This window comes from Felis catus, chromosome A3 (assembly GCF_018350175.1).
Source record: "Felis catus isolate Fca126 chromosome A3, F.catus_Fca126_mat1.0, whole genome shotgun sequence".
NCBI classification, from domain to species: domain Eukaryota; kingdom Metazoa; phylum Chordata; class Mammalia; order Carnivora; family Felidae; genus Felis; species Felis catus.
This window is the reverse complement of record NC_058370.1, coordinates 116,903,849-116,931,822: the sequence shown is the minus strand read 5'-3', so window position 1 is coordinate 116,931,822 and position 27,974 is coordinate 116,903,849. Positions and strand designations below refer to the sequence as shown.

Below are 27,974 nucleotides of genomic sequence, written 5' to 3'. Positions count from 1 at the left end.
TCCAGCCTTTTGACACGGTTTATGCGGTCAGCTCACACGTGAATATCTTTAGGCAGAACTCCCATAATCCGGTTTGCTGCGTGTTCCATTATTTCCATATCATCTGTTTGCATTTTCTGCCCGCCCCTTGAAGCTGCTCAGTTCTCAAACCCAGAATGAAGTCCACGTTCACTAGCACAGCATCTAAAGTCCTGCCAGCAGGCACAGCTCCTGTTTCTCCTGACTTCGTTCTCATGGCGACTTCCTCATAAGTGAGGCCTACGTGTCTCTTCCTCACTCAAGTATGTTCCCTGGCCCTTAAGGGAGGATAGAGTTCTTTCTCTTTTCTGCTCCTTCTGCACCATACACAGTCTTTATTGCAGTATTTATAACTGTTTACTGATTATTCACAAATCCTAGAACCCAAGCCTGGGCCTGTCATTTCATACGTGGTCAATTAATGTTTTTGAATGAGTAAACAGAGCTCTGAAATGTACTGTAATTCTAAGTTTTGCACTTCCCGGAGCTTTTAGAACTTTGACATAAGTTGAATCAAATCATTCTTCTTAGAATGTTTAGTCTTTATCCAAACCATGAATTTTGGTTTAGATCTTGATTTCATGTATTCCTTCTTTCTTTTAAAACCTTTTTGATTATGAAAGTTGACTGTACATTTGAAAAATTATAAAAAGCTAAGTGCAGATAAAGATCATCTAGAATTTTATCACCTAGATGAGATTATTACTCCCATTTGGTGTATACTTTCCCAATTTTTTTTTCTAAAGCATGTATCTGAATTTTAAACAAAGATGGACAAATCATACTCTACATACCCTTTGAAAGCTTTTTCCCCTAATAAATCCCCCATTCTTTAACAGATTTCCTTAGTGTGGCTTTTGTAAGGTCTTAAAGACTGTCCTGTGATATGGAAACATTTTTATGGCATACAGATTAATTTAAAAAATCAGAATTTAACTAATAGTAGATGCCAAACTTTATATACATGTATTTGTTTCCTCCCCTTCCCACCCGTGTTTGTGTGTGTTCAGGTAAATATCCATTTTTATCTTCTTGTAGTTCTCTATTTTCTAACTTACGTATTTAGCTCTTTAATTTATTTGGAATTTATTTTAATATACAGTGAGTAGTAGGAATCATATTCTTTTTCCCCAAGATGACTTTTACAACACCCCTAGCTGAATGTTCACTCCTGTCCCACTGATGTGAAGTTTTCCTTTTTAATCACATAAGAAAAAAAATTATGTGTGTTTTTCTAAGGTTTCTTTTCTGTGTCATATAAAAAGTACATTCTTCTGCCAGAGCCACATTGTTTATATTATTGTAACTTTAGAATTTAACATGACAGCTCTATAAATCTTTGCTGTGTTAGTTTTCAATTTTGTCTTAATTATCAGCACCCATTCGTGGTTGTAAGAGCCTGGCCTTGGTGCCTGGACCAACTTGCACGTGAGCCCCACCTCTCCTCTTCACCATCATTAATTAAGCAAATAGCTTGATTTTTTTGAGCCTCAGATTTCTCCTCCATTCGAAGGGAGATCGTCTCAAGGTCAGTGGTTGGGTGGGGTTGGATGAGATCAGGAATGGGAAGTGTCTGGCACGCAGTGGGCGCTCAGCAAGTGATAGCGTCATTTTTGTGTGGACTGTGGAGTGACTGTGTGTGGTTGCAGACAGTGTCCCTCTGGGAGGGAATTTGGGTAGAATCAACACATACGTGTTGCTCTCCAGGAACAAAGCTCTTTCGTTTATCTTTTGTATGTTCTTCAGTAAAGGTTTATACTTTTTCTAACAGGCACTATGTATTCTTTGTTAATTTTATCATTGTTATTTGTGCAGTTGGCATGATAAAGAATACTTTTTCCATTGTGTTTTCTAATCAGGATTCTATCACGTAGTGGCAAGTGTGGCTTGGGACAAGTCTTTGGACTTGAGTTTTCTTACCTGTAAAATCTGAGTGCCCTCCCTTTCTTACAGAGTGGTTAATGGGAGGAAATGAGACGTTGTGTGTGATAGTATATTAGAAACTATAGACCGTGAAATACAACAGAGAATAGGTAGGACCCAGCCTCTGTTCACAGTCAGGCACTGTGCGGTTTTGGTAGCGGGTTCTGCGTGGTCTCTGCTGTGGGGGCGGAAGAAGGGTTTGCTTTGAAAGAGAGGTGGTAGCAGACTGAGCATGCAAGGCCCCGCTGGTGCTGGTTTCAGGAAAACCGTTTGGAGAGGCCTCAGGTCACAGGGAACAAGACCTTAGTGGCATTTGCACTGTGAGTGAGTTTCAGGTCAGTTATTTCCCGGTGACAGAGAGGAAGATCTGGGGCGGTACTGGCCCGAGGCCTGGCTGAGTTCCCTGTGTGGGTGCGCAGTAGTTTTGTTATCAGGGCAGCTCAGGGGCGGGTGCTGCGAGGCAGCACATTTTAAATCATGTTTTATAGAGAAAAGGAGAGGAGTCCTCCTCCCGGAAGCTAAGACCCTCCTTACTGTTAGTGGCAGGGAGGGTGGTAAACCCTTTGGTGTGACCGGAGTTCATTCATAGAAGATATATATACATTTATTTTATAAAGTTATAGAATAGCAGTTTTTAAACATTGTTTTCAGGTAAATAAATGTTTAAAAAGTGAATAAAAGGTCATTTTAATTTACTACAGTGCTAATGTTAGGTTCTTTTTTTTTTTTTTTTTTTGGCTTTGATAATTGATAGCAGTTAAATAGGTTATAAGTGTATTTTTTCTAGTTGCTATTTTATAGAAAGTATATATGTGTGTGTGTATGTATATTTAGAAATTGCTAGTGAAATCTTTTTTTATTAAATATTTTTTAATGTTTATTTATTTTTGAGAGAGCGAGCGAGGCAGGGGCAGAAAGAGAGGGAGACAGAATCCGAAGGAGGCTCCAGGCTCTGAGCTGTCAGCACAGAGCAGAGCCTGATGTGGGGCTCAAACTCGCAAACTGTGAGATCATGACCTGAGCCTAAGTCGGATGTTGACTGAGCCACCCAGGAGCCCCGACTAGTGAAATCTTCAATTCAGTTTAGGGTAGTATTAAAATAGCCAAGAGAAGACCATTTTAACTGTTGAACAAAAGTATATCCTCATATTGCTACTTAGAATAAAAGCAGCTTGTGATTGGATTGGGACCCTGGGGCGGGAAGGAGGAACGTGACAGCGTGCGGCCGAGTGCGCGCACCGCTTGCGCTTGCGTACTGACGCTCTCCCCTGCTCCCCCCTTTGCACAGATGGAAACCCGCGCTGCGCCGCAGCTGGAGCGGGGCCCCCACCACGGGCGGCGTGGAAGGGAGCGTGAAGCTGCACGAGGGCTCCCAGGTCCTCCTCACGAGCTCCAATGAGATGGGGACCGTTAGGTACGTGGGCCCCACGGACTTTGCATCAGGGATTTGGCTGGGACTGGAGCTTCGAAGCGCCAAGGGGAAGAATGACGGAGCGGTGGGAGACAAGCGCTATTTCACCTGTAAGCCGAACCACGGAGTCTTAGTTAGGCCGAGCAGAGTAACCTACCGGGGAATAAACGGGTCAAAGCTTGTGGATGAGAGCTGTTGAAGTATTAAATACTAAATACTAATACTGCTGAAGTATTAAATGAGCTCACGTACGTACATAGGATAAAGAGTCCACAGCAAATGGTTCAGTTATCTAGCCATTGTTCTAGATTTGGAAGTAGAGCTATCTTCCTAGGAACCATTCTAACAATTCGGAGAGACCCCTTTAAAAAGCTGTCTGAGCCGTGGGCATCACGATTCATTTAAAACAAGTTCAAAATAAGCATTTTTAGAAGCTTTTGAAACTTTAGACCCAAGAGCATTCTGAGACTTCGGGAAAAAATGGGTGCCGTTAGGTAACCGACTGACGGTGTTTACTCTTTGGCTTTTGCACATAATCCCGGATTTTCCATATGCCATAGTTGTGAGGGTTTTCACAGGCTTTGGTTAACATTTGACATTCACCTGGCCTTTCTCTGTCAAGTGTTTTTGGAGATTTTCTTTCCGTACTAAGAAGGACAATGAGAGAATAGTAGCTCTGTGATTAGTGTAGTTTTCCTATTTTTTGTTGAACTGATTTGCCCTTCCAGGAAGGCCACATCCAGAGATCTGCTAGAGCCCTGGAGGTGGTGGGCCTCTCAGCCTTTGCCAGATACAGAGTTCTTCTTTCCTCACCCAGGGTCTCTAACCGGCTGATGAACAGGGGGTCTCCTTTCCTACCTTTCCTCTATACAAAGCGTGTAATCACAGATTTTTCTTATGTATTGGCAACTGCCTCATGTGGATGAACTACAAAAAACCCATCATTAGATCTATGAATTCAAGTCGCAATTGGAATTTTTTGCACATACTTGTCTAATTCCTTATTGGACATATCTATAATAAAACACACACACGAAGCACTTTTAAAACGTAATGCACTTTCATCTTTGTGGAGAATTTGCCATTATTCTTTCCTGGGATATGAAAAACATTTAGAAAAAATTATATTTAAGAGAAGAGAGTAAATTAAGATGTGTTATGAAGCATATAATAGTTATTCATTTAAATGTTTATGATTTCTCGATGTTTTTTGGTTCTGTTCATAAAACTGGTGTTGTGTTTGCTATCACTGCTGTTTTTATATTTTCAGTCATTGCAGAATTCAGCCTATTACAGCCCTGTATCAGGTTTTTGTATTTCTTTTTGAGCACATGTTAACAAACTAGCCTTCAAAATAGAGTGATATAATGGAAAACGTTTGTGTCGTGGATATGTATTGACGTTTATGTCCTATGTGTATAAAGATTTATCTTTTATTGTAGATATTTAGACTTTAAACTACATGGAAATATTGGAAAAGTTTATAAGATTAAAAGTATTCTTTAGAATGGAGCTCGCTTTGTGCTTAGAAATAATACGTTGAACTATTTTGCAATATACTATTTAAAAGCTAAATTCTGTTGCTTTGCTGCCTTTTTAAAAGTGTGGTATTTCAAATATTGCCAGAGCTATTTTCCTGATATACATTTGCAAAGTATGGCTGCTTTATAATCAAGGAATATTTTTATTGATTAAAGAAAATGCCTGTATTGCAATTCAGAAGTAAACTTATTTTATTATACAGCTTATTTCTTTAAAACTCTATTTATACCTTAATATGAAAATCATGACTACTCTGAACTTGGGTGTCCATAATTCTTCCTGTTAAATATGAAACACCCTAAGTTAGAAACAGTAATGCCAACACTAAGGTCAGGGAAACGGTTGTTCTCATATTTAGATTAGGATTATTAAATCCATATAATGTGTATGTTTACATATACTATACATACAGATTAGGTGTTTTCATTTGTGTTTTGCTGATTAACTGTCATTCACAGTTCACTTCTTGAGCATTAATAAAAAGGGAAGCTGTTTCGGTTTTGGAATGTTATCTTGTCATTTACCCGACCCGCACAGCCCCTTCTCTTGGTGATTCAGAGCACACGGGTTCATCCTTTGCTTGTTTTCGTACCACTGTGACTTGGATTTGTCCCATCCTTCTAGTGTCTTCAAAAGTATCAGGCTTTTGGGGCACCTGGGTGGCTCAGGCACTTGAGCATGTGACTTCGGTTCAGGTCATGATCTCATGGCTTGTGGGTTCGAGCCTGCGTCAGGCCCTGTGCAGACAGCTCAGAGCCTGGAGCCTGCTTCGGATTCTGTGTCTCCCTCTCTCTCCACCCCTCTCCCGCTCACACTCTGTCTCTGTCTCTCTCTCTCTCAAAATAAACACAATAAAAAAAATTTTTTTTAAAGTATCATGCTTTCTACTAAGCAAGTAAAGTTGTGTTTTTATCCACCCTCCTGCTGTATCGTTTTGAAGGACAGAGAGCCATTTAAAAGAAGAAAAGGGTTTCTACAGTTTTCTAAAATTGCTTAACTTTCTTTTGTACCGGTGGGATTTCATTTGTTTATTTAGGGTAGGATAGAATATTTTGAACTTAGATTTAAAAAACATATAAATAATTACCTACATTCTTCTAAAAAACTTTATTTTTCATTTTAGGGTAATTTGGTGGGAATAGTTTTTAAGTGCTTAAAAGTGTTTGGATGCAGACGTTTGCGGACTCTGAACTTGGAGACGTGGCAGTCTTGTTCTGAGTGCCTTGTGCCCTCCTCTCCAAAACTGCATATGCCCCTCTCGTGTTTTATTTTTCTCCTCAGCATTTGCCATCCTTGGTCATGCTCAACTTTCTGCTTAGCATTATTTCTCTCTTCCCTGACTAGATGGAGGGGTGGATTTTGACTGGTTCATTGCTCTATCCCTGACACCTGGAGTAATGCTTGGCGCCTGGTGGATGCTCAGTGAATGCTTGTTGAATGAACAGAGGCAATGAAGGCCATCGACGGTTCAAAGTGGAGATGTTATCTAGCTGACTTCAGACAGGTGGCCTCGAGAGACCCAGCCGTGGAACAGGTAATTGTGCTGGGGAAGGAAGGAAAGAGGACAAGAGAGGTTAGAGTCACGGTAGTCCAACTTTCCCCCACAACAGTGACCCACAGAGGATAGAAAGATGGCAGGTGCTGGGTAGGAGAAGGGGAGGGCACAGCAACAGGGTCCCCTGAGGCACCAGCCTGTGTGTTTTCCCTGGGGCAGGAAGGGGCTTTGAATTTCTAGTTTGATAGGATGGCAAGTCAGAGGATGGAGTAGCATGTATGGTGTGATGCCGAGTGTGCCCGATGTTGGTCCGTGCTGCCAAACGTTTTTACTCCAGGGTTTCGTTTCGGACCATTTAGAATACGTGATAGTATCATTTAAGCCGCACTGACCTATGGCTACAGACCCAATGTATTAAGAATCCTTCTTAATTGAGAAATAGATCTAATAATTGTAACTACTCACTTGACAATTTTTATCTAAATGATTGACTCAGAGACATAATAGGTATCACCACATTGCAAGCCAGGGGGAGAATTTTTTTATTTTTCTTCATGCCATTTTTTTTTTCACTATACTTATAATACAAATACAGTAGTTAATACAAAACTCACATCATCACATATATTTTTAGTAATAATCTCCCTTGCTACATAGGCCCTTATTTCCAGTGTCACACATAAAGCCGCTTGAACATTCGACGGACTTTCCTAATGAGGCTTGTGTGTAGGCTGAACGAGTTAAATCGGACACGTTAAGGTTTCGTGATAAGCAGAACACGATACTTTCGCATAGGCAAAAAGAATTTCCTCTACCAAAATTTTTGCTAATGCTCCTTTTCGCAGGAGGGGAAAAGAATTGGGGTTGATGGGCACATGTTACCCAAGAGACTGTATTTTCATTGTGCTCGGTAGAAATGAAGCTGATTTTCTGCCTACGGCCTCTCCCTCGAGGAGAACACCAAGAGGTGTGGGAACCTTTTCTCCTCTTGTTCCTTTGGAATGTCTCAAGTGGGTGGAATCTTAATGCTGAAGCAGCAGCAAGCTTCAACATTTTCATCACATACTCTACGGTTCAGACAGGGCAGTGGGGTGCTCGCAGTGGTGCTGAGGGGGGCAGGAAGTTCTGAATTAGGTTAGTAAAAAATTAGGCGCTAGCTTAAAATAAAATGTTCCTAAAGACCACTAGTGTCATTTAAAAAGTGCTCACGAACCTGGCTTAAATTCAGCTTTAAAATCCTAAATGAACAGACCGGTGTGCTGCTTCTGTAGATATTGAGGGTATTGACCCACGTGCACAGCTCTGGAGGAGTTTGGTCTCAGGGTTGGCTATGTTGTCAGAGTCGTTTGAATTGGATAGGTGAAGTTAAATGGTCTCAGAAATCTACTTGGACTGCACTGGATTTGAATTTTACTCATTTCTGGAGCGTAGGGGGTGTCAGTACCCAGATGCTGTGTCCTCATTGGCCCGAGCCAATCTCCTAGAGCTTCAGTTCTTTGAGCTCCAGCCCAACAGAATTGAGGCTGGCTTTCCTCGAACTAGACTTACCTTCTTCAGGACTGAACTAATTACTCTTCACATAACAGACCAGACTGGCAGAGAAATGAATCATGTTAAAATGATACACAAAGCTTCAAGCATTCTTTTTATTCTTGTTTAATATGACTTCTGAGATTCAGCTTAAATCTCAGTACGCAGGGCTACTGACATTGGCTGCCCCTGACAGTTCTCGTTATGAAGGAGAGGTGTTACTCTCCAATATCTTTGGAAAAAAATATCCTAAGATGGATTTTAAAATGAATCCTAATAGCCACAAAAAGTCCCATATCGATGGCAGGGAAAGTGAATTTTGCATTACAGATAACAGAGAAGAGTAAAGTGAAAAACGCCAGCCGCCTTTACTGACCCTGCTAGTGAAAGTGAATTTCTAATAAGAATTCCAATAGATTATATGTATCAGTTCGAAGGATTGTGATTTTCTCAAATCCTCCTGCCCCTTTCTTGAAGGGAATAGAGTTTAGGGAATAAAGAAGTCGCCTGGAGTTTCGGGAGGCCTCACTTCACACTGCCCGGTGTGTGACCAAGGAGAGTCCAGTGCGATACTGTGCACTAGGCTCCTGTCTTGTATGAAACTTGACCAGCTGCTTATTGGTGCATATGCGTGCAAAAAGAATCTGCCTTTAACATTATTCTATTTCTTCTGAGAGCTGTGAGATACTGTACAAATATTATTTGAAATAATGCAAAAGTGTTAATTTTTTTTTCTCTCAAGGAGTAGAGGTACTAAGATGTAGAAAATTTGCCTGCAGTCTTCACAATTTCATCTTTTGGTGGGACATTTGAACTAGCTCTCTTTGGAGATTCCCTATTTCTAGACGCACTATGAAGACATATTATCTGCAACAAGTTTCAAAGACTTGCTATCCAGTAACAGTAGGTGTGTCTATAAACCTGAGAAGAGGGATTCTGTCCAATCCTCTGTAATTGGGAGAGCGGACTCCCATTATCCTCGTTTAGGACCGTCTGACTCCACAGACACCTCCTGGTCCCAAACTTGTGGCTTATTCTGGGCTTTGTTCTGTGGCTCTGGGAGTGGAGAGCGGGAGGTGCAAATTGGCAGTGGACAGGAAGTGCATCAGACCTATCGTGAAATATCGGGTGTGGCAAAAGAGAACCTTCCAAAGATAAGTTTTATGATTTTACTTTGCCAATAAGTCTGCAGTTGTAACAGACATTAAGGGAAGTGAGTGGTGTGGTGCCGAAGGCGTGAAGGTTGTTAAATGGACGTGATTCTCATAGTCCTGCTGCTTTCTTTCAGGAAACCACCCGATTAACTTTCTTCGCTAATTTTATGGTTTGCTAAAGAGATCTTTGAATAGAAAGAATAAACAGAACTGAGACTATAAACTTCTTTCTGGTCCGCTTCTGTATAAAGACTAAACGTAATTTGGCTTACTGGGATGACACACTGAATTAATTGGCCTTGGCTCCCAATGCATTAGGGGTCAAGGTGTCAAGGTTAATGAAAGGCACACACGTGTGCCCACGCACCACTCCTTTCCTGTGGGTTTGGGGCCGGGTGTTGGGATTTGCCTCACACAGAGGTGAAGTCTCATATTGTTAAGTGAGAAAGTGAGGGTTCACCTAACTTGCTTGAGTCACAGGGGTTGGTAACTGCACCCGGGGCTCTTAGCTGCTGCCCGGTCTGCCTGCCGTCTCTCAAGGAGGTGCTGAGAGCTAAACCAGCCAAAATATTATAATCATCTGAAGTTTTGTCAATCTGCTATTCACCTATATTGGCAGATATTGAAATGTAAACATTCTAGACTCTAGCAACATGCACTAGTTGCTGAAGCTTAGTGGGAGTTCGTTCAATACGACTGTCTTTCAACTAATACCAGCTGACGTGCCTCTGAGCGAGCACTGGAGTGATGGCAGGACAAATAATTGTAATTGCTTTCAAGGAGGCAGTAGCCTTGGTAGATAGATGGAGTAAGGGAGATAGCTAGAGCGTGGGCAACAGAGGCAGCTGAGAAGTGGACTTTGGGCCAGCACTACAGACTCTGGTGTTCGCGGTCGTTCCGAGGTTAGCCCGGTAGCGCATCTTTACCTGAAGGGTAACACTTGTTTTACGTTTACTGAACACTGAAGAGCGGGGAAGTCCTTGCTTCGGTTGTGTGGTCATAGTTCGTGTTCCTTCCTGCCCCCCACCCCCATTGTAGGTAATGGTCTGTTCTTACCCTGAACTTTTCCAACGTTTCAAAATTAAGTTAGAGCTAAAAATAGCTTTGTGCTTGGGTAGCGCATTAAAAGTGAAATACACCTACTCAGGATACCAAAGGAAAACAGAATCTTAATAGAAGCCTTACTGTTTGTTCTCAATAATTCTCTTTTATTTTAGGGCATCCTATGGAGGATTACAGGAATGCTGGGTTTTGTTTTGCATGTTCGCACAACATGGGCAACCATCTGCTGCGATGAACTTAGCAAAGTCAAATTGTATGTTCTTTGGGGACCCATTTAAAGAGTCATTAGCTAAAGACAGATTGACAACACACTTCATACAGTTTTATGAGTCTTGTCATGGGGAGTCTGTTATCAAGGGTAGTCTGAATTTATATGCATCTTGTTTTTAGGTCCACAAAGCTCATGTGAATGTTAATCTTGCTGTTATTGGAGAGAATCTATTAAAGTAGTCTGATCGCTTCGAATTTCTTAGTAAAGTCAAGTAAAGTTAATCTGCAGTTACAATCTCTTATAGCTCTAGAGATTGCCAAGTATTATATGAAGCAGCCAGAAAATTTTTAAAAAATTGCTCAAACTGATGAAGTATCTTCCTTTTTGTGGTGCTTATTTTTCACATTTAAGCCAAGTTTTAAGTGTGATAGAGTCGTCTTATCCTTTTGAGCTGAAAACGACTGGGTACTAGCAGGTTCTTGCTACTGTTACTAAACAAGTGGCAGATGAAACCAAACCTGGTACAAACAGGAGAACCAGGAGGCCCAGAGGGGTGGGTACAAGGGCAGGGACATAGAGGCACGTTGTGACTTTGGAGATTCTCCCCACACCCAGCCCAGATCACTTGGGAATTGAGGAGGCATCCGAGCCAGTGCTTGTGCTTGTATACACTTCGTAATCTCCATGAGGGGCAGCGAGGAAGGGAAACTATTCTCCCCATTGCACTCGGAGGTGCTGAGGTCCAGGCAGATCCGCTACCCCAAGGGGAGCCGGGACTCGCACCCTAAGTGGTGGGAGAGAATCCAGTCTCCTGACTACTACGTAGATCATACTCTTCAAGAAAAATTAAGTTTATTCCCGCTCTTTTGATTTGCTATGATTTTGAGGTGCCACATATTAAACTGGTCATTCTCTTACAGATTGCCAGTTTCCCAGTGGTACGGTTGTGAACTTGTGGTGAGCTTCCTTACAGATACGGAATATAAATAAGTTATTCTAGCTTATGGTTTAACTAACATGGCTTCTCTAAACTGTCATTGTGTCTGTTCGTGCTCTAGGTCGGACTCTTCTATCATAGTGAATAAACAAGAGCGTCTCTGGCATCTGTATGAATGGCCGTGGCCTTATGGCCGGGGCAGTACTGAGTGGACAGTAGTTGGGATTAATTTTGTGGTGATACCTAGGGCTTACAGTGAGTTAAATGAAACATCTTGAGGTCGTATCTCAGTGTGGAGGTGTTTATTTACTTATCCACGTATACAGGCTTTTAAGACTTGACTATCATTTACATGAAAATTGATACCAATGAAGACAATTAGAATCAGCAAATCAAACTCAGTGGTAGTAAGGCACAACCTGAAAATGTAATGGATTTATAGTTTTTAAGAAGAGACAGGGATACAGTTTCCGCCCCCCTCCCCTCCCCCCCACCATTAATGACAATAAAGAGTTGGCTGTTTAGCCATGTAGCATGCTCCCTGTTTAACTGGTTACTGGTGTTACAGATCTAAAATGAAATCGTTCTTCGCAGTTCTTGTCAGCTCCCCTGTCATTATCCTTTAGGAGACTGCGTCTCAAAGTATCACTCTTGGGCCCCTTTAGGTGGTTTATGAGTTAGATTAATGTTTACATAATTGGACTGTTTACTTTTGTACCTGGCATGAGCCAGAACTGTACTGATTGTTTTTGGCAGTGAAGATAAAGAAAAAGTGGTGGTGAGGGTATCAGATGTGCAGAACCACTGACTAGGGCAAGGCATCTGCCATAGAAAGAATGGACACTTGTCCAGCGTTGGCCTAGAACAGAATGGCTTTCCCACATCCAAAGTGATACTTGTGATGTAGGCGAAAGTGGGGCGGTGGGGGAAAAGGCGGATATGTACATACAGTCCTTTTGCTCGGGAATGCTCAGAGCCTAGCAAGGAATGGAAAATGCTCTCCTCCCGAAGCAATGCTTTGGCACAGCTACCGCCAGGAAAGAAGCTGAGCAAAGGGCCGGAGGAGCAGCAGAAAGAAAGAACGACGTGAAAATTCACTGGTAAAGCCTTGTTGCGTAGGTGTGTGTGTGTGTCAAATTCAACTGGTCCCCAGTTCGTTTTCATGGAAATAAACGTAATGTGTGAAAAACAAGTTCAGAGCCCCCACGACAACATGCCAGTGTCAGTCTCTGCACGCCACTGCCCTGTAGCCCCTCTCCTCTCTGCCCCCCAGAAGAAGAATTCTGTGTTTCGGTCTGCATTTGGTAGCTAGACAAACGATGCTATGTATGTTTGAGCAGATGTGTGTCCCCTCGTCCACTGGGATCACATGATGCAGGGGGATGAACGTAGGTGAACTGGAAGGAAGGACACTGCACCCCTCCTCAGGACCACTGACGGCCTGTTACTCCAGTGACCCGCCTGTCACTTGCAGGTGGACACGTCAGCGTGGTAACTTTCATGATGGAAACTGTTGGAAGGTTTTGGCCGGGGATGTATTGATACCTAGGCCCGTGAAGGGATGGGTTTCTATGCTTCAATGTATCACTGCTGCTTAAGAGTTTTGCTTTTAAAGGATCAGAGTTTATTTTAATTAGTGGAAAGTTTTAAATTAAGTAAGTGATAATGCAAATCTTGAGTTTTCAATCCAGTAGGAATCCTCACACTCAGTTTTCCCCTTTTTAGTAGGAGGGTTTTCTTAAGGCATGAGGTATATTAGCAGGATGTTTGAATCTCTGGATCTGTACGTACGGTGTTTTGTATCATATTCAAAGTACGCTGAGTATCTGCTTTTCATTCACACGAGTGTATTCACATTTTCTTTATGGTACCGTAACGATTCATGTTTTTACAATCATCGTTGAATCAGCGCAATCGAAAGCATCCGGACATCATCTAAAGGGACATTTCGGTTAGTTGTCTCTGATTTTTCCTCGCCCGGTAAAGAATGAATGTCTTTCCCCGTGCCAGCCCATTACAAGCACCTCCTTTATTTCTGTTCCCTCCCCCCTCTTCAAGTGGTCCCGGTCCACATCAGCAAGGTAAGGAGCCACCCACGACTCCGACTATGAGACACATAAGCAGCGAATTCTGACTGCACCGAGGCAGAGCACACACAGTTTGAGAGAAGCAGGAGGCAGCGTACATCAAACGCCCCCAAGTCGGGGCCTTGTGTTTCTCGCTTGTCTTTGTGATATTTTTCTTCTTTTGAAAGAATGAGATGAACCCATGCTCGAAACCTTTTCCTAAAGCATTTTGAAAATACAGCTGTTTCTGTGGCACTTCAAAACAACTTGGCACAAAATGAAAAGCGACGTTTGGTCTCTGGTTGTGGGGGAGCCATTTCCTGTCCCTCCTCCACGGGCTCAGGGTTCCCAAGGAAGATAAATGAGTGCCAGTGGGCTCAGGGCCCAGGCTGGTTTTTCAGAATGGTGTCCTCGTAATGACTGGTTCCAGGGGCAGTGGTGGCCTCTAAAGGTAAGCCCTGTTGCTGGTAGCCATAGTTGACATTTCCACACGGGAAGTGACGTAGCCTGAACAGAGGCACTTCCTTCATGTTGGCAGTCAGCGAGGACGGTTCTAGGAGCAGAGAGGCGCCCGGAAGTCTGCCAGTTGCAACGTTCGGTGGGACGGTACAGCTTCCCTCACGTCCCAGGTTTCCTCTCTCATGGTGCTCCTTCTTTGCCGGAGGATTGTTCTTTTTGGTGGGTTTCTCTGTAAACCATGAGCCATAAGTTGGGTTCCATAGGCTGGTGGGTTTGTTTCTGGATCCCTGGACTTTGTGTAGCTCTGATGGCGGGTTGGACTGAGAGAACGCCATATTAACGTGTCCCCCTTCCACGGCGGGCCCTCTGGTGACGCGAACAGAGAGCTCCGCGGCCGTGGGTTTCTTGGAGGCTTTGCCGGAGGAGGTGGAAGGCAGAGGGGGCGGGGCAGCTGGATCCTGCCCTTCCTCCCGTTTAGCTTGTGGAGGGGAGACTAGGAGAGGAGGAATACCCTCCGGGTCTTGGGGCCTCATGGGCACCTTTTCTTCCTCCTCCACGAGTGGGCCATACTCTATGGGCAAAGCGGTGTTGATCACGTCTGGGTCCTAAAGGTGGGAGAAACAAACCGATTAAGATGCTGAATCGCAGAATTGTTGGATCTGGAAGATCCCTTAGCGATGGTCTCGTCCAAACTTACTTCACAGATGAAGAAACCATTCAGCGTTTATTGGGAATATATTAATTCATAGGCACCGGGGAATAGGAAGTGAACGGGAATCATCCTCATCCTTGAAGAGCTCGCAGAGGAAACCCTAGTATAGAAGTGTCAGGTGCTGGGAAGCAGCCAACTGCCCGGGGCAGGGGAGGCGACCAGGACAGGCTATGCAGGCTATGCCCACCACCTTGGGCAAATCTTGCAGATTCACGGGTTAAAAAATATATAAATCAGTTTAAAAAATTACTCCAGCGTATTCCCAATAAAATCCTTCAACTACAAAAGTCTGTGTGTTTGACTTCGTGTGTGTGTGTGTGCGCACATGTGTATGCACACGCGTGTATGCACGCAGGACAAGAGGGAGGGGAAGGGAGGAGAGGAGACACAAATGCTGTGCTGGCTTACAAGATTTATCTCTTCTCGGCTGGGGCACCTGGATAGCTCAGTCGGTTAAGCACCCCACTTCGGTTTGGGTCATGGTCTTGTGGTTTGTGAGTTCGGGCCCCATGTTGGGCTCTGTCAGCTCTGTCAGAGCCTGGAGCCTGCTTCGGATTCTGTGTCTCCCTCTCTCTCTGCCCTTCCCCCTCTCATGTTCTTTCTCTCTCTGTCTCTCAAAAATAAACATTAAAAAAAAAAAAGATTTCTCTCTTCTCGGGGCACCTGGGTGGCTCACTCGGTTAAGCGTCTGACTTCGGCTGAAGTCATGATTTTGCTGTCCATGAGTTTGGGCCCCACATCGGGCTCTGTGCTGACAGCTCAGAGCCTGGAGCTTGCTTTGGATTCTGTGTCTTCCTCTCTGCCCCTCCCCCACTCACTATCTCTTCCTTAAAAATAAAAACATTAAAAAAAAAGATCTCTTTTCTTCCTAGCTACCTTCCATTTTCATATTTGGCTGGGCTACACTTGATAACTTTTCCCCTGTTACATCTTCGTGTGTGCAGATTACACAGTGGTTCTTTATCTGGCCTGGATACGCTCAGCCTCTTTGTGAAACCCACGAAATGCGGCAGTGCTGTGAGGAAAACCACTTACAAACCCGACTTTGTGCTAGATCATTTTTATAGCAGTGGATTGTAATATAGAAAGGCAGAAGCAGTTGCCAGAGATTGGAAGAAAATTTGTGGAAGGAAGCTTAAACTTGGGGGAATTTAATTCTTTAATATTTTATGCAAATTGGGAAAGCCATTGCTTCAGTTTTGCAGAAGAGCACATTGGTCCAGGATTTGTCAACAAGGAGTGTGAGAATAAAAATAACTACATCCTGGTTCTCTTATTCTTTAGTTCTTTCCCTGTTAATTATTAATCTCTATGGGGGGAGTCATTCAAAATATACTTGTACAGAATTACCTGCTTTTAAGAGGGATGTTATATACTTTGGAGAAAAATTACTCCGAAGTGTGTGTGTGTGTGTGTGTGTGTGTGTAGACTACACACACACACACACACACACACACACACACACATACATTCAAGTGGGTATATTCCATTAGTATAACAATAACCTAAAATGCCATTCACAGACCACCAAGTTTTCTGAAAGAACCCCAAATAACTTGATATCTAGATAAATGCCAGTGCCCTCACTTTTTTTTTATGTTTTTATGTTATTTTTGAGAGAGAGACAGAGTGAGAGTGGTGGAGGGGCACAGAGAGACAGAGACAGAATCCGAAGCAGATTCCAGGCTCCAGGCTCTGAGTTGTCAACGCAGAGCCCGATGTGGGGCTTGGACTCACGAACCGTGAGATCATGACCTGAGCTGAAGTCTGTCGCCCAACCGACTGAGCCACCCAGTTGCCCCAGTGCCTTCACTTTTGAACGGAAGATGCTGGAAGGGTGAGACTCTGGTGCTGGGAACGAAGGATGTGGCTTGAACATGTATGTGTCTCCTGTCACAACTAAGGTGATTTAGAGAGGTCGTGGCTCATTGTCTGAGTTCTGAAATACTCTCGAGAGTCAGATATCCTGGCAGAATGAGAGCCGAGAGAGGGAAAGATGTGTGGAGAGGTGACACTGCCACAGGGAGGGAGCATCCCTGAAGGGTCAGCTGGTGGTACAGGTGGAGGGACTCCTGGGGGGGGGGGGGACAGGGGGGCACCATGCAGCTGGTGATGCAGGTGGAGGGGCTCCACCTCCACTGACACGTGGGGAAGGGGGTGAGACTGGGTGTAGATGTCCAGGCAGGGGGGAAATGAATTCTTAGCTTCTCCTCTCCTGAGGTAGGAGGCATAGTCTGCTAGAATGGGGTAGAAAAGGGAGAATTTAGAGTCCTTTTTGAAGGAAATAAGGACCAGCAGTACTGCTAGGAAGCTGTGTGGCTTGGAGAAACCTCTCCAAGCCTCAACTCATCTGGAAAGTGGGGATATTTTGTGTACCTGACTGAGGATACAATGGAATACATGGAAAGCGATTTGCGTATTACAGATGCTGTACTAACGCCTTTGATGATGTTAAAATTTCTCCGAATCACCTTGTTCCTCCCTTGAATCCCTCTGATATAGGTCACTGGGCATAGGATTTACCAAGTATATACTGGCAGTGGTTTCACATTAGCATTTCTCTAGCCACACCATAAACTGTTTGAGAGCAGGTGTTTCCCATACGTCTCCGAAGCTCCAGTTTTGTCTACAAAACCATTAGTTACCCAGTAGGGTTTTAGTCAACACTTGTGAGTCCTGATTCCCTAATATTATTGAGTGTCTGAAACTGCATCATGTGTTGGTGAAGGAAGAGGCGGTAACTAGCATTTATTTCCAAACCGGGCAAACTGAGGCACTCGTCATTTTACTGCAGAGATAAACAACCATTCTAGTGATTGCAACTCCCTATTTCCTGGCTGGTTTAACTTTCACATTTTGGGATTTGCCATCTTTTCCATATAAATGCTGGTCAAAGGGAAAAGAGTTTATACCTGGGTGCAGTATTCAATCCTCTCCAAAATTATGGCAAAGTTGGGCCTATCTTCAGGCTGATGTTGCCAGCACTGGGTCATTATCCGGTATCTAAAAGAAGAGTAAGCACACTCATTAAAACCGGGAGAAACAAGGGTGAAAAATAGTTTCCCCAGCACTTTCCCAGGGGGACCAGAGGTGGCACTGTCTTGGAGAGTGAAAACTCATCTATGTCCCATGTGGCTGGCATATGCCGCCCTCTGCCGCTGGGCCAAGGAATCACGCCCAGGTGTAAGGCTATTAGCACACCAAAGCTCATTAACAGAAGTCCTGGTGTTTACATGAAATATGGCTCCTCTCATTCCATTTCTGAACTAAAGTCACCTCTGGGGAAGAATATTCTAATTATATTTCCCATCTGCCTTGCTTGTGGGAAGGAGGTGAGGGATGCCCGACAAGACAGCAGAAAATGCAGGGATTGGAAATCTTTAAAGGTGACTTGAAACAGATGGCATAGGGCAGCCGGGGTGGAGTCTGGGACACAGATTCCTAAGAGGTGTGGGGGAGCCTGGTGAGTCCACAGCCTCCAGTCAGACAGTAGATAACTTTCAAGTCATGACATTACTGCTTCCGAGGGGCTGGAGGACTAACCCTCCTCACGCAAGTCACAGACACACTCCTATCCTGGGGCATATTAAATGAGGTCAGCCATCTGCCCCTTCATCTTAAAAAAGCATATGTGGCTGCAATATTTTTTGAAAAGGAAAATCATCCTTAGCAACTTGTAGAAATGTTCCCAAAAGAGTCATACACGGGCCCAGGACAGTTCTTAGGTGGGTCCATCCGTCCTCCGCTGGTGACGAACTCCAGAACTTCCTGGTTGCTTTTGCTAGGGTATGGCATGTATCCAAGAGAAAATATTTCCCACAGCAGCACTCCAAAGGACCTGTGTACAGAACAGAAGATACGATATGGGCACACACACGCACACACACACGCACGCAGATATATAGACATACACACAGGAACACACAAAGACATACACATACAGATATAAAATTTGACTCTTTTGTTACACATTTTCCCAAATTGGGCATTCTTAATATGGAGAACAACAAAAAGAATGAGAAAGTAGCCACATGCAATGCTCCATAAAAAGGTAACCATTGTTAGCATGTTCTTTTTTTTGTTCCAGTCAAGTTCCTGTACTTAGATTTTTTTTTTTTACATCACTGCAGTTATATTTAATAAGCAATTTTGAACCTTGACTGTTTTTGCAGTTTCCATTACAGGATAAGCATTTTCTATGCCAATAGAAACATTTGAAATGGTCCCAAAACATTTCCTGGAGTAGTTGTGCCATAATTTGCCTAATCATTTCCACATTGTTTTTAATTTTTTACAATATTTCAAAGACTGTGATGAACATCTTTGTGCATTTTTTAAAAGAACAATTTCCTTAGGAAAAATTCTTCAAATTTGGGATTAGGATAATCTAGTAAAATCTAGGATAATTCTAGTAGAATGGCTAGATCAAAAGAATATGAACACCAAAAAATTCTTGGCACATACTGTCCGCTTCCACTCTTCCAAATGTGTCATTCCCAATAACCAAGCAGCACTATGCAATAATGCATCAGACATTCTCCCCAACATTGAGTATTCTTATCAAAAATGAGAATTATTGCTGATTTTAAGGTAGAAAATGGTAGAATCTTTTATATTTATTGACTTGATAATGAACACGGTTGTTTTCTCAAGTATATTCGCTCCCCCCTCCCCACCATGAATTGTTTGTATTTTTTTGCCCATTTATGTCTACATATTGTTTTGGTATTTATTAATTTTCTTTTTTATTTGTAGACCTACTTTATCAGAGATACTAACCTTTATCCAAAATTGAAATAATTCTATCAGTTGCTTTCTAATTCCACTTTTTAGCATCCCAAAGATTTTTATTTTTAGGTAGTCAAATCTATTTTTTAAAATTTTGTGATTTCCTCCATCTGTGTTATAGAGTGTACGATCCTCCCTTCACCAAAGACTAGATGAGTATTTGCTGTTTTCTTCTAAGTTGTATTTGTTCTTCCTCTCCAGCTGGATTTGAGAACTTAGTTTGGTGTGTGGTGTGAGGTAAGGGTCTACATTGAATCATTTGCAAACAACAGATCCTCTAATACTATTCATAGAATAATTTCCCCCTGACTATTGACTTGTGAGTAAAAACACGTCTGTTTCTGAGCTCTCTATTCACTTCATCTATTTGCCGGCTCCTTGCACGATGCCATTCTGTGTTACATTTTGTGTATTTATGTTGCAATATCTGGTAGGACAGTTTTTTCCTTAAGAAATGTAGTTGAATTCTCATTTGTTAATCTGTTTTAAATGACCTTTATTTTTTTGTTTTATTAAAATTTTTTTAATATTTTTGAGACAGAGAGAGACAGAGCATGAGTGGGGGAGGGGCAGAGAGCGAGGGAGACACAGAATCTGAAGCAGGCTCCAGACTCTGAGCCGTCAGCACAGAGCCCGATGTGGGGCTTGAACTCACGGAATGTGAGATCATGACCTGAGCTGAAGTCGGACGCTCAACTGACTGAGCCACCCAGGCGTCCCTAGTTTTATTTTTTTAATGTTTACATTCATTTTGAGAGAGAGAAAGTGCATGAGCGCAAGTCAGGGAAAGAAAGAGAGAGAGAATCCCAAGCAGGATCTGAGCTGTCAGCGCAGAGCCTGATGTGGGGCTCAAACTCACGAACTGTGAGATCATGACCTGACCTGAGCCAAAACCAAGAGTTGGATGCTTAACAGGTGCCCCCGTTTTAAATAAACTTTAAAATGATGCTATCATGTTCCAGAAGCATCATCTTTCATATTTTGACTAAAATTTTTATTTTAGCCTTTAATTTCTTACTTAGCTTTTTGGCAAAAAGAAAAAAAAAGGGTCTATCCTTGTTTTTGCATCTGGGTGTAGTTTTCAGATGTTAATAAATATTCTATCAAAAATTGTAGAGAACTATAGCTTCTCCATCTTCTAAGGAAAAAAAAAAGTACATCATCTTGGTGAAATTTCAAAGATTCTTGTGAGGAGCATTGGGCAAAGATATTGTCCATATTTTTCAGGTGAGAATTCTAAAGCAGAGGTTATTATACAGTTAATCTGAGACAGACTGGAATACGTTATTAGATCTCTCGATTCTGCTAACTACAAATTGCCTGGCGTATATATTCTTCTCAGTTTGTCTTCCCCCAAGGCAAAACAAAATAGGCAAAATCATGCAAAAAAACCTGGTAGTAAGGCATAATGAATTCCAGCTATCTTTTTTCTGCCTGTCTAGGTAGCTAGAGAAATAGATTGTAGTATCCTTTGAGAGAAGCAGCATATTAGACAGCAAACAGATATTATTTTCTTGGTTTGGAGTTCAAAGGAGCAAGAGGCAGTGTTGGTCATAGAACTTTGATAATTTTAGGTAAGGAGAGTTGTCATATTTAGCAAATAGCCATACAGGAACCATATTTCTTCCAGACAAACAAGAGATGCTTTTAAAATATAAGTATATCCCAAATACTGCCTGGGATATACTTATACTAAAAAATTACTCACTGTTCATCTGAAATCCAATTTTAACTGGTCATCTTTTATTTTATGTGCCAAATGGTTCTATGTTTTGTGTGCCAAATGGTTCTTTAATCACCTATAAGCCAGTCCTAAGTAGGAGCAATAGAGCCCACGGCTTTGCCCCAAAACATTCAAAGCCAAATAAAAACAAGTATTTAAAAAACAAAACAAAACAAGATACTCTTCCTTCTCTTGGTATTAAACTTGCTCTGCCTGAAATTAAAGAAACAGCTTAAGTAACTGCTGATTAAATTGTTTTAAGAATTTGAATCAGTGAAGATAATCTGGTGACAAGGTTTTAAAATCGTGAATCGTGCTGTGCTCATCAGTCTTTGAAAGTTACATTTTATTTTCCTTTATTCATAGCTTGGAGCACAGTTTTTGGAAAAATGGGAACCAAAAGTGCGTCTGGCTTTTGGAATGGGTAAGTTAAGGGGATGAAAGGCAGAGCGTCGGGAATACAGTCAGTGGGATTGTAACAGCGCTGTGTGGTGACAGGTGGTAGCCACATTTGTGATGAGCACAGCATAATGTATACACTCGTCCAATCACTATGTTGTACATGATGTGTCACCTGTACTTCAACAACAATAAAAAGGTTACTGTACTGTATTTAGGTATCCAGCCAGCTGATCCCACTGTCTCCTGCAGTTCTCCTGGGAGAACTCACAGACCAGAAGTCCACTCAGCATCTCCACCGGCCTGTCTTACAGGCATCTCAGACTGGACTTGTCCAAAAGCTCTTTCCCCACCCAACCCATCTCCTCTGTTCTCTCCAGTGGCGGCCATCCCAGGAAGTGCCCTCGACCTCACTCTTGCCACACCTCCCACTCTACAGCTGACTTTCAGCAATCCTGTCCACCCTCAAGGCACAGCTCGAATCCCACCACGGCTACTGGCTGCCCTGCCACCACTAAGCCTGCCTCTCTGTTCTCTTATCGAGAAATGGGCAGGGTTTCCCATCTTCACCTGCCCCACTCCAGTATCACTTCATTGGCAGCCAGAGTGATTTTTTTTTTTTTTTTTTTTTTTTTTTTACAGATCCTGTCAAGCTCTGGCTTCCAACCTTTCAGGGGCATCCCATTGTGCGCTGAATAGAACCCACGTCCCCCAACCTGGTTCCTAGGGCACTCCACGTCCGGCCCCTGCCTGCCCTTCTTTCTCAACTGTCACTGGCCCTCAGGCTCACCAGCTCCAGCCACGAAGACTTGTTTTCATTCCTCAAACAAGCTCATCTTGCTTCTGCCACTGGCCTTTTACATTTGACTTTCCCCGCAGCCTGGAAAGCCTTCCTCTCAGATCTTTCCACCTTTCTGCCATTCAGGCATTGGGCTGTCACCTCCTCCATGGAGCTTTCCCCACCATCTGGACTAAACAGCCTCCCTCCTCAGGCCCCTGCACCCCACACTCCTTATCCTCTGCTTTTTTGTCTCCATGGCACTCATCAATATCCAAGGTTATGCAATTTATCTGTGTCTTTAAGCATTTTAATTAGGAAATAATGTAAGCTTTAAAAAGGAAAGGTAATATAATAGATAATTTTGTACCTAGGTGTTAAACTTTTGTCTTATTTGTGTCCAGTCTCCTTTTCTTTTTTTGAAGAAAAAAAAAAATACAGTTAAGTCCCAACCTCCCTCCTCTCCTCCTCCCCTCCCTCCCCTTCCCTCACTGAAGTTGGAATGTAACATTCCCATCCATGTTTGCAGAGTTTCTGCAATGTGTGAAAGCATAATAACAAATCTGTGTTATAGACTTGGCTTTTGTATTGTAAAATTATGCATAATGATATCCCACCCCTTTCTGGAACTTGTCTTTCTTTCAATAAAGGTTGCATACAGATTTATCCATGTTGCTACATGCAGGTTTAGTGTGTTCTTTCATATTGCTAAATAGTTTTCTGTGATATCGGTAAACCACCATTTGTTTTCCATCCCCTGTTTGAGGGATACTTAAGTTGTTTTTGCCTTTTCTCTATTATAAACAGTGTTGCAAATGAACATTCTTGCCCCAATCCATTTTTGTCAACCTCTAAAGTAGACACTTGGAAATAGAATTGCTGGGTCACAGGATAGACATGTGTTCAGAACGGGTTACCTAATTACTGAACTTACTATCTGCATTTGGCTAGGGTAGTTGGTGATGCTCTAACTTTAGTGCACATGGAATCACCCAGAGGGCTCCTTAAAACACAGATTGGTGCGCCCCACCCCTAGAGCTCCTGTTTCATTAGGCCCGAGGTGAGGGCTAAGCACCTGCATTTCTAACAAGTCTCAGGTGATGCTGGGGCTGCTGATCCCAGGACCACTGTGATCCACTGGGTTTGGGTAAGTCACATCCCAGTGACTTAAAACAACAAAGGCTCCTGCTCACATCATCAAAGCATGGGTCAGGAAGGGGATTCTGATCATTGTGACTCCCCCATCTTGTGATGTGTTTCGCAATTTGGAGGACGTTTGTCCATTGTCCTCTTGGTTCCCTGTGTTGCTGTTGAGAAACTCGAAACCATTTGGATTCCCTATTTTAATCTCTGATCATTTTTTACTATTATTATTTGTCTCCTTGAAAGCTTGCAAAATCTTGAACACCACTGGTCTGAAATTTCACGATGACGTGCTTTTGCGTGGCTCTTTTTACTCACCACGCTTGGCACTTGATGGACACTTTCATCCTGGAAATGTATGCCTTTCTGTTCTGGAAAATCCTCTTGAATTGTTTCTTTGATATGTTTATTCCCTTCGCTTCTTCTGTTCATTCTTTCTGGGACTCCCATTTGTCAGATAATTGGATCTAATGGGTCTAATCTTCTTAATTTTCTTTTCTTTTCTTTCCTACATATCCCATTGGTTCATAGTTGTTTTATTTTCTAGAAGATTTATTCAACTCTGACTTCAACCTGTTACTTTTACATGCCTATTATCATATTAAAATATAAACTGTTTTCTTAACAACAGTTTTAGATTGTAAATGAAGGATGAAGGTAATAGTGTTCTCACATACTTCACATTCAATTTCCCCTACTTTTAGCATCTTACATTAGTATGGTATATTTGTTACAATTAATGAGCCAATATTAAGGCATCATTATTAACTAGAACCTATAGTTTATTCAGATTTCCTTAGCCTTTGCTGCATTTACTTGTTCTGTTCCAGGTCACCGTTAGAATATCACATTTTATGTATTTGTCATATTTCCTTAGGCTACTCTTGACTTTGGCAACTTCTCAGGCTCTCCTTGTTTTTGATGACTTTGACAGTTTTGAGGAGTATTGGTCAGGGCTTTAGCAGAATGTCCATTTGGGATTTGTCTGCTTTCTTATGATTAGACTAGAGTTGTTGGGTGTGGGGAGAAAGACCACAGAGGTTAAATGCCGTTTTCGTCACATCATATCAAGGGCACATGCTACCAACATGATCTATCACTATAGATACTGACCTTGACCACCTGACCTAACATGGCTGTGTGCTGCTCACATGAGCTTCGGGAGACTAATGCTCCACCTCCTTGAGGGCTCTCTCATATTTCTATTTCTAAGAACTTTTTTTCTCTAAAACCCTTGTTTTAAACAATCTTTTGTCCTTAGATTACGGTTGCAACAATTCATCTTTCTGAGGATATTATAGTTTTTAGAAGTTTTCCTAAGCTTTCTGCATTTTTCTGCCTCCAAATTCCTCTTTATATATTTGTTTCCTTCAGATTAGAATCTTCTCTCAAGCATTTGTTGATTCTTGGCTGGCTGCTCATATTTTATTATGGGGACATTACAAAGCCGATGAGAAGTTCTATGTAGATCTTATCCAGTGGGGGAGCAGCTGGCTTGCATGTTTCACTGGGTATCGGTCCCTGTCACTGCTGTCACAAACTGCCACAAACTTGGTGGCTTAAAACAACAGAAGTTTATTTTCTCACAGCTCTGAGGGCCAGATGTCCAAAATCAGTGCCATATCCTGGACTGAAATCATGGTGTCTGCAGAACCACGCCCCCTCCGGAGGCTCTAGGGGAGAATCTGTTCCTTGCCTCTTCTGGCTTCTGGAGGCTGTCAGAATTCTTTGACTTGTGGTCACATATCTTCCACCTCTATCTGTGCTCACATTGCCTCCTCCTCTCTGTGTGTGGCATCTCCCTCTGCTTGCCTCTTATGAGGACCCTTGTGATGGCATTTAGGGTCCACGCACATAATCCAGGATGACTGTCCCACCTCAAGATCCTCAATCAATCACGTCTGCAAAGTCTCTTTTTCCCTTACATGGGTATCAATTACAGGTTTCTGGGATGAGGGCCTTTGGGTCACCATTGTTTAGACTATTGCCACTTGGAGCATCTGGAATTTCTCTCTTCATTGGTCAGCTCCTCCAATGAGGAACCCTTTGGTCAACTCCTACCTTCTGCCATGTTCCTGTCACTGAGGGGAAGAGGGGTGCATACATTTATCTTATTTTATTTTTAAATTTTTTAACGTTTATTTATTTTTGAGAGAGAGAGAGACAGAGCATGAATGGGGGCAGGGGGCAGAGAGAGAGGGACACACAGAATCTGAAGCAGGCTCCAGGCTCTGAGCTGTCAGCACAGAGCCCAACATGGGGCTCGAACTCATGAACTGCAAGATCATGACCTGAGCCAAAGTTGGACACTCAATGAACTGAGCCACCCAGGCGTCCCCCTACTTTTTTTAATTTTAGAGATAGAGAGAGCATAAGTCGGGGGGGGGGGGAGAGAGAGAGAGAGAGAGGGAGAGAGAATCTTAAGCAGGCTCCATGCTTAGTGCAGAGTCCAACATGGGACTTAATCCCATGACCCCAGGATCATGACCTGAGCCAAAATCAAGAGTCAGATGCTTAACCGGCTGAGCCACCCAGGCACCCCAAGGGGGCATATATTTTTAAGTAAGTAGACTTAATAAACTTAAGTAGGTAGACTTAAGTATATATATGTATATATACATACATACCTATAAACAGGGATATATATATTCCTGTTTATAGTAGAGAATTCATCCTCAGTGATGTCCAATGTCCCTAAGACCAGAAAGACTTTAATTCAATCTCTTTACAGAAGGAACCCCCGGTCTTGTGTTATGGTAGGGGAGAGATAGGCGGTGAGGGAATGGGCCACGACTCTGGTTACTTTTTAAATATATCTGTCACTGCTTTTCCTATCTGCTGCACCTCTACTTCCAGGGGTGCCTGACACCTTTACTTTCTGGGCCTTTCTTGAGCTCTTGGGCAGAGCGAACCAGGTTGCTTCTGGACCTAGTTATCAACTTTCTGGTGTCCTAAGTAAGGTACCACTTGTCCATAAACTTCCCAGTTTCCAAAATATTGTCATTGTTGTCATTTTTATCCTTGGGGATTTTTATACAACTAAAAAGACTCCCTTTAATGGTGTGTGTGTGTGTGTGTGTGTGTGTGTGTGTGTGTGTGCGTGTATTTTGGCAGGGAGCACAGGTTTAATCCTCCATTTAAAATTATGTGTTGCTCTTATAAACCTTGTGTAAAAAAGTACAGAGGTTTCCTAAAAAATTAAAAAAAGAGCTACCTTAATATCCAGCTATCCCAGTTCAGTCGGTTAAGTGTCTGACTCTTGATTTTGGCTCAGGTCATGATCTCACTGTTTGTGAGATCAAGCCCCATGTCAGGCTGTGCACTGACAGTGTAGAGTCTGCTTGGAATTCTCTCTCTCCCTCTCTCTGTACCTCCCTCTCCCCTCCCCCCCTCAAAATAAATAAATAAAGTTTAAGAGAAAGAAGAAACAAAAAGAAAGATCCAGCTGTCCCACTTCTGGGTATATAGCCAATGGAAATAAAATCAGTGTATCAAAGAGATATCTGCACTCTTAAGTTCACTGCAGCGTTATTCATAATAGCCAAGATGTGCAAACAACCTAAATATCCATTGACAGATGAATGGTGAGGAAAATGTGGCATGTTTATATACAATGGAATATTATTCAGCCTTAAAAAAGAAAATCCTGCCATTTGTGACATCATAGATAACCCTGTAGAACCTGATGTTAAGTCAAATGAGCCTGACACAGAAAGACACATACCGCATGATCTCACTTAAAAGTGGGACCATAGATGCAGAGGGTAGATGGTTGCCAGAGGTAGGAGGAAGGAGGAAATGGGAGATGTTGGTCAGGAGCACAAAGTTTCAGTTACGCAGGATGAAAAAGTTCTGGAGATCTAATGTACAGTGTTTTTCAAACGTATTTTTAACTGCACAAGGGGTCTCAACACCACTGTAACCTGCAGCACTTTTGTGCTGATAATTATTTTCTTTTATCCTTCTGTTAATGGGGGGGATTTCACTGATCAATTTTTCTGATGTTAACTCAATGTCACGTTCCTGAAAGAAACCCAACTTCATAGGTATGTGGAAAAAACAAATCACATGTGCCTCTCACCGTGTAGTCCCCAGCCAGTGGCATCAGCATTACCTGGAAACTTGGTAGGAATGCAAATTCTCAGTGATCCATAAGATTTCAGGGTAGGGAGAGTAATCTGTGCTCTACCAGCCTTTCTGACGATTCTGATACATGCCAACATTTGACAGCCCCTGTTGTAGAGGTGTGTTGACTCGTCTCCTCTCCCCCTTCCCCGTGAGAGCTTGGGATCCTGTGGCCCAAGAGTGCTACCAGTAAGGCCCACAGTGAGACCCACAGGAGGGCAACAGAAAGACTCACCACGTGTCTGTTTTAGAAGTAAATATTCCTTCCATGAAGGCTTCTGGAGGCATCCATTTGACCGGCAGCATCGCACAGCCTCCCTTTCGGTAGTAGCTCGCTCTGTGGGGGAGAAGAGGAAACCCAGACTTGGTTCTGGAGGTGTCCCTGAGTGGCCAGGCAACAACAGGCTGTAGCCATCACAGCATTGAAACTAACGAGGCCTTCCTGCGGTTCAGGAGGAGAGCAGGGGAACACAGATCGTTTAAAATTAAGTTAAGAAC

At 42.7% G+C, this 27,974-nt stretch overlaps 2 protein-coding genes across 14 annotated transcripts in view; one reads left to right on the top strand and one right to left on the bottom strand.

Annotated features, from left to right (window-relative positions):
- CLIP4 (CAP-Gly domain containing linker protein family member 4) overlaps nt 1–5,400 on the top strand; it is an 81,556-nt gene extending 76,156 nt beyond the window's left edge. For all 8 annotated transcript variants that reach the window (XM_045054737.1, XM_045054736.1, XM_023251983.2 and 5 more), the window contains one exon: nt 3,230–5,400. In XM_045054737.1, the coding sequence (XP_044910672.1) occupies nt 3,230–3,551 (322 nt within the window). In that variant the 3' untranslated portion in view covers nt 3,552–5,400. The remainder of the gene's footprint in view (nt 1–3,229) is intronic.
- Nucleotides 5,401–11,570: 6,170 nt separating this feature from the next.
- Nucleotides 11,571–27,974, bottom strand: part of ALK (ALK receptor tyrosine kinase) — an 815,814-nt gene continuing 799,410 nt past the window's right edge. For all 6 annotated transcript variants that reach the window (XM_045054731.1, XM_003984359.6, XM_045054733.1 and 3 more), the window contains 4 exons: nt 27,712–27,813; nt 18,224–18,358; nt 17,433–17,523; nt 11,571–14,413 (listed from right to left, as the gene is read on the bottom strand). In XM_045054731.1, coding sequence (XP_044910666.1) covers nt 13,727–14,413; nt 17,433–17,523; nt 18,224–18,358; nt 27,712–27,813 — 1,015 coding nt within the window. In that variant the 3' untranslated portion in view covers nt 11,571–13,726. The remainder of the gene's footprint in view (nt 14,414–17,432; nt 17,524–18,223; nt 18,359–27,711; nt 27,814–27,974) is intronic.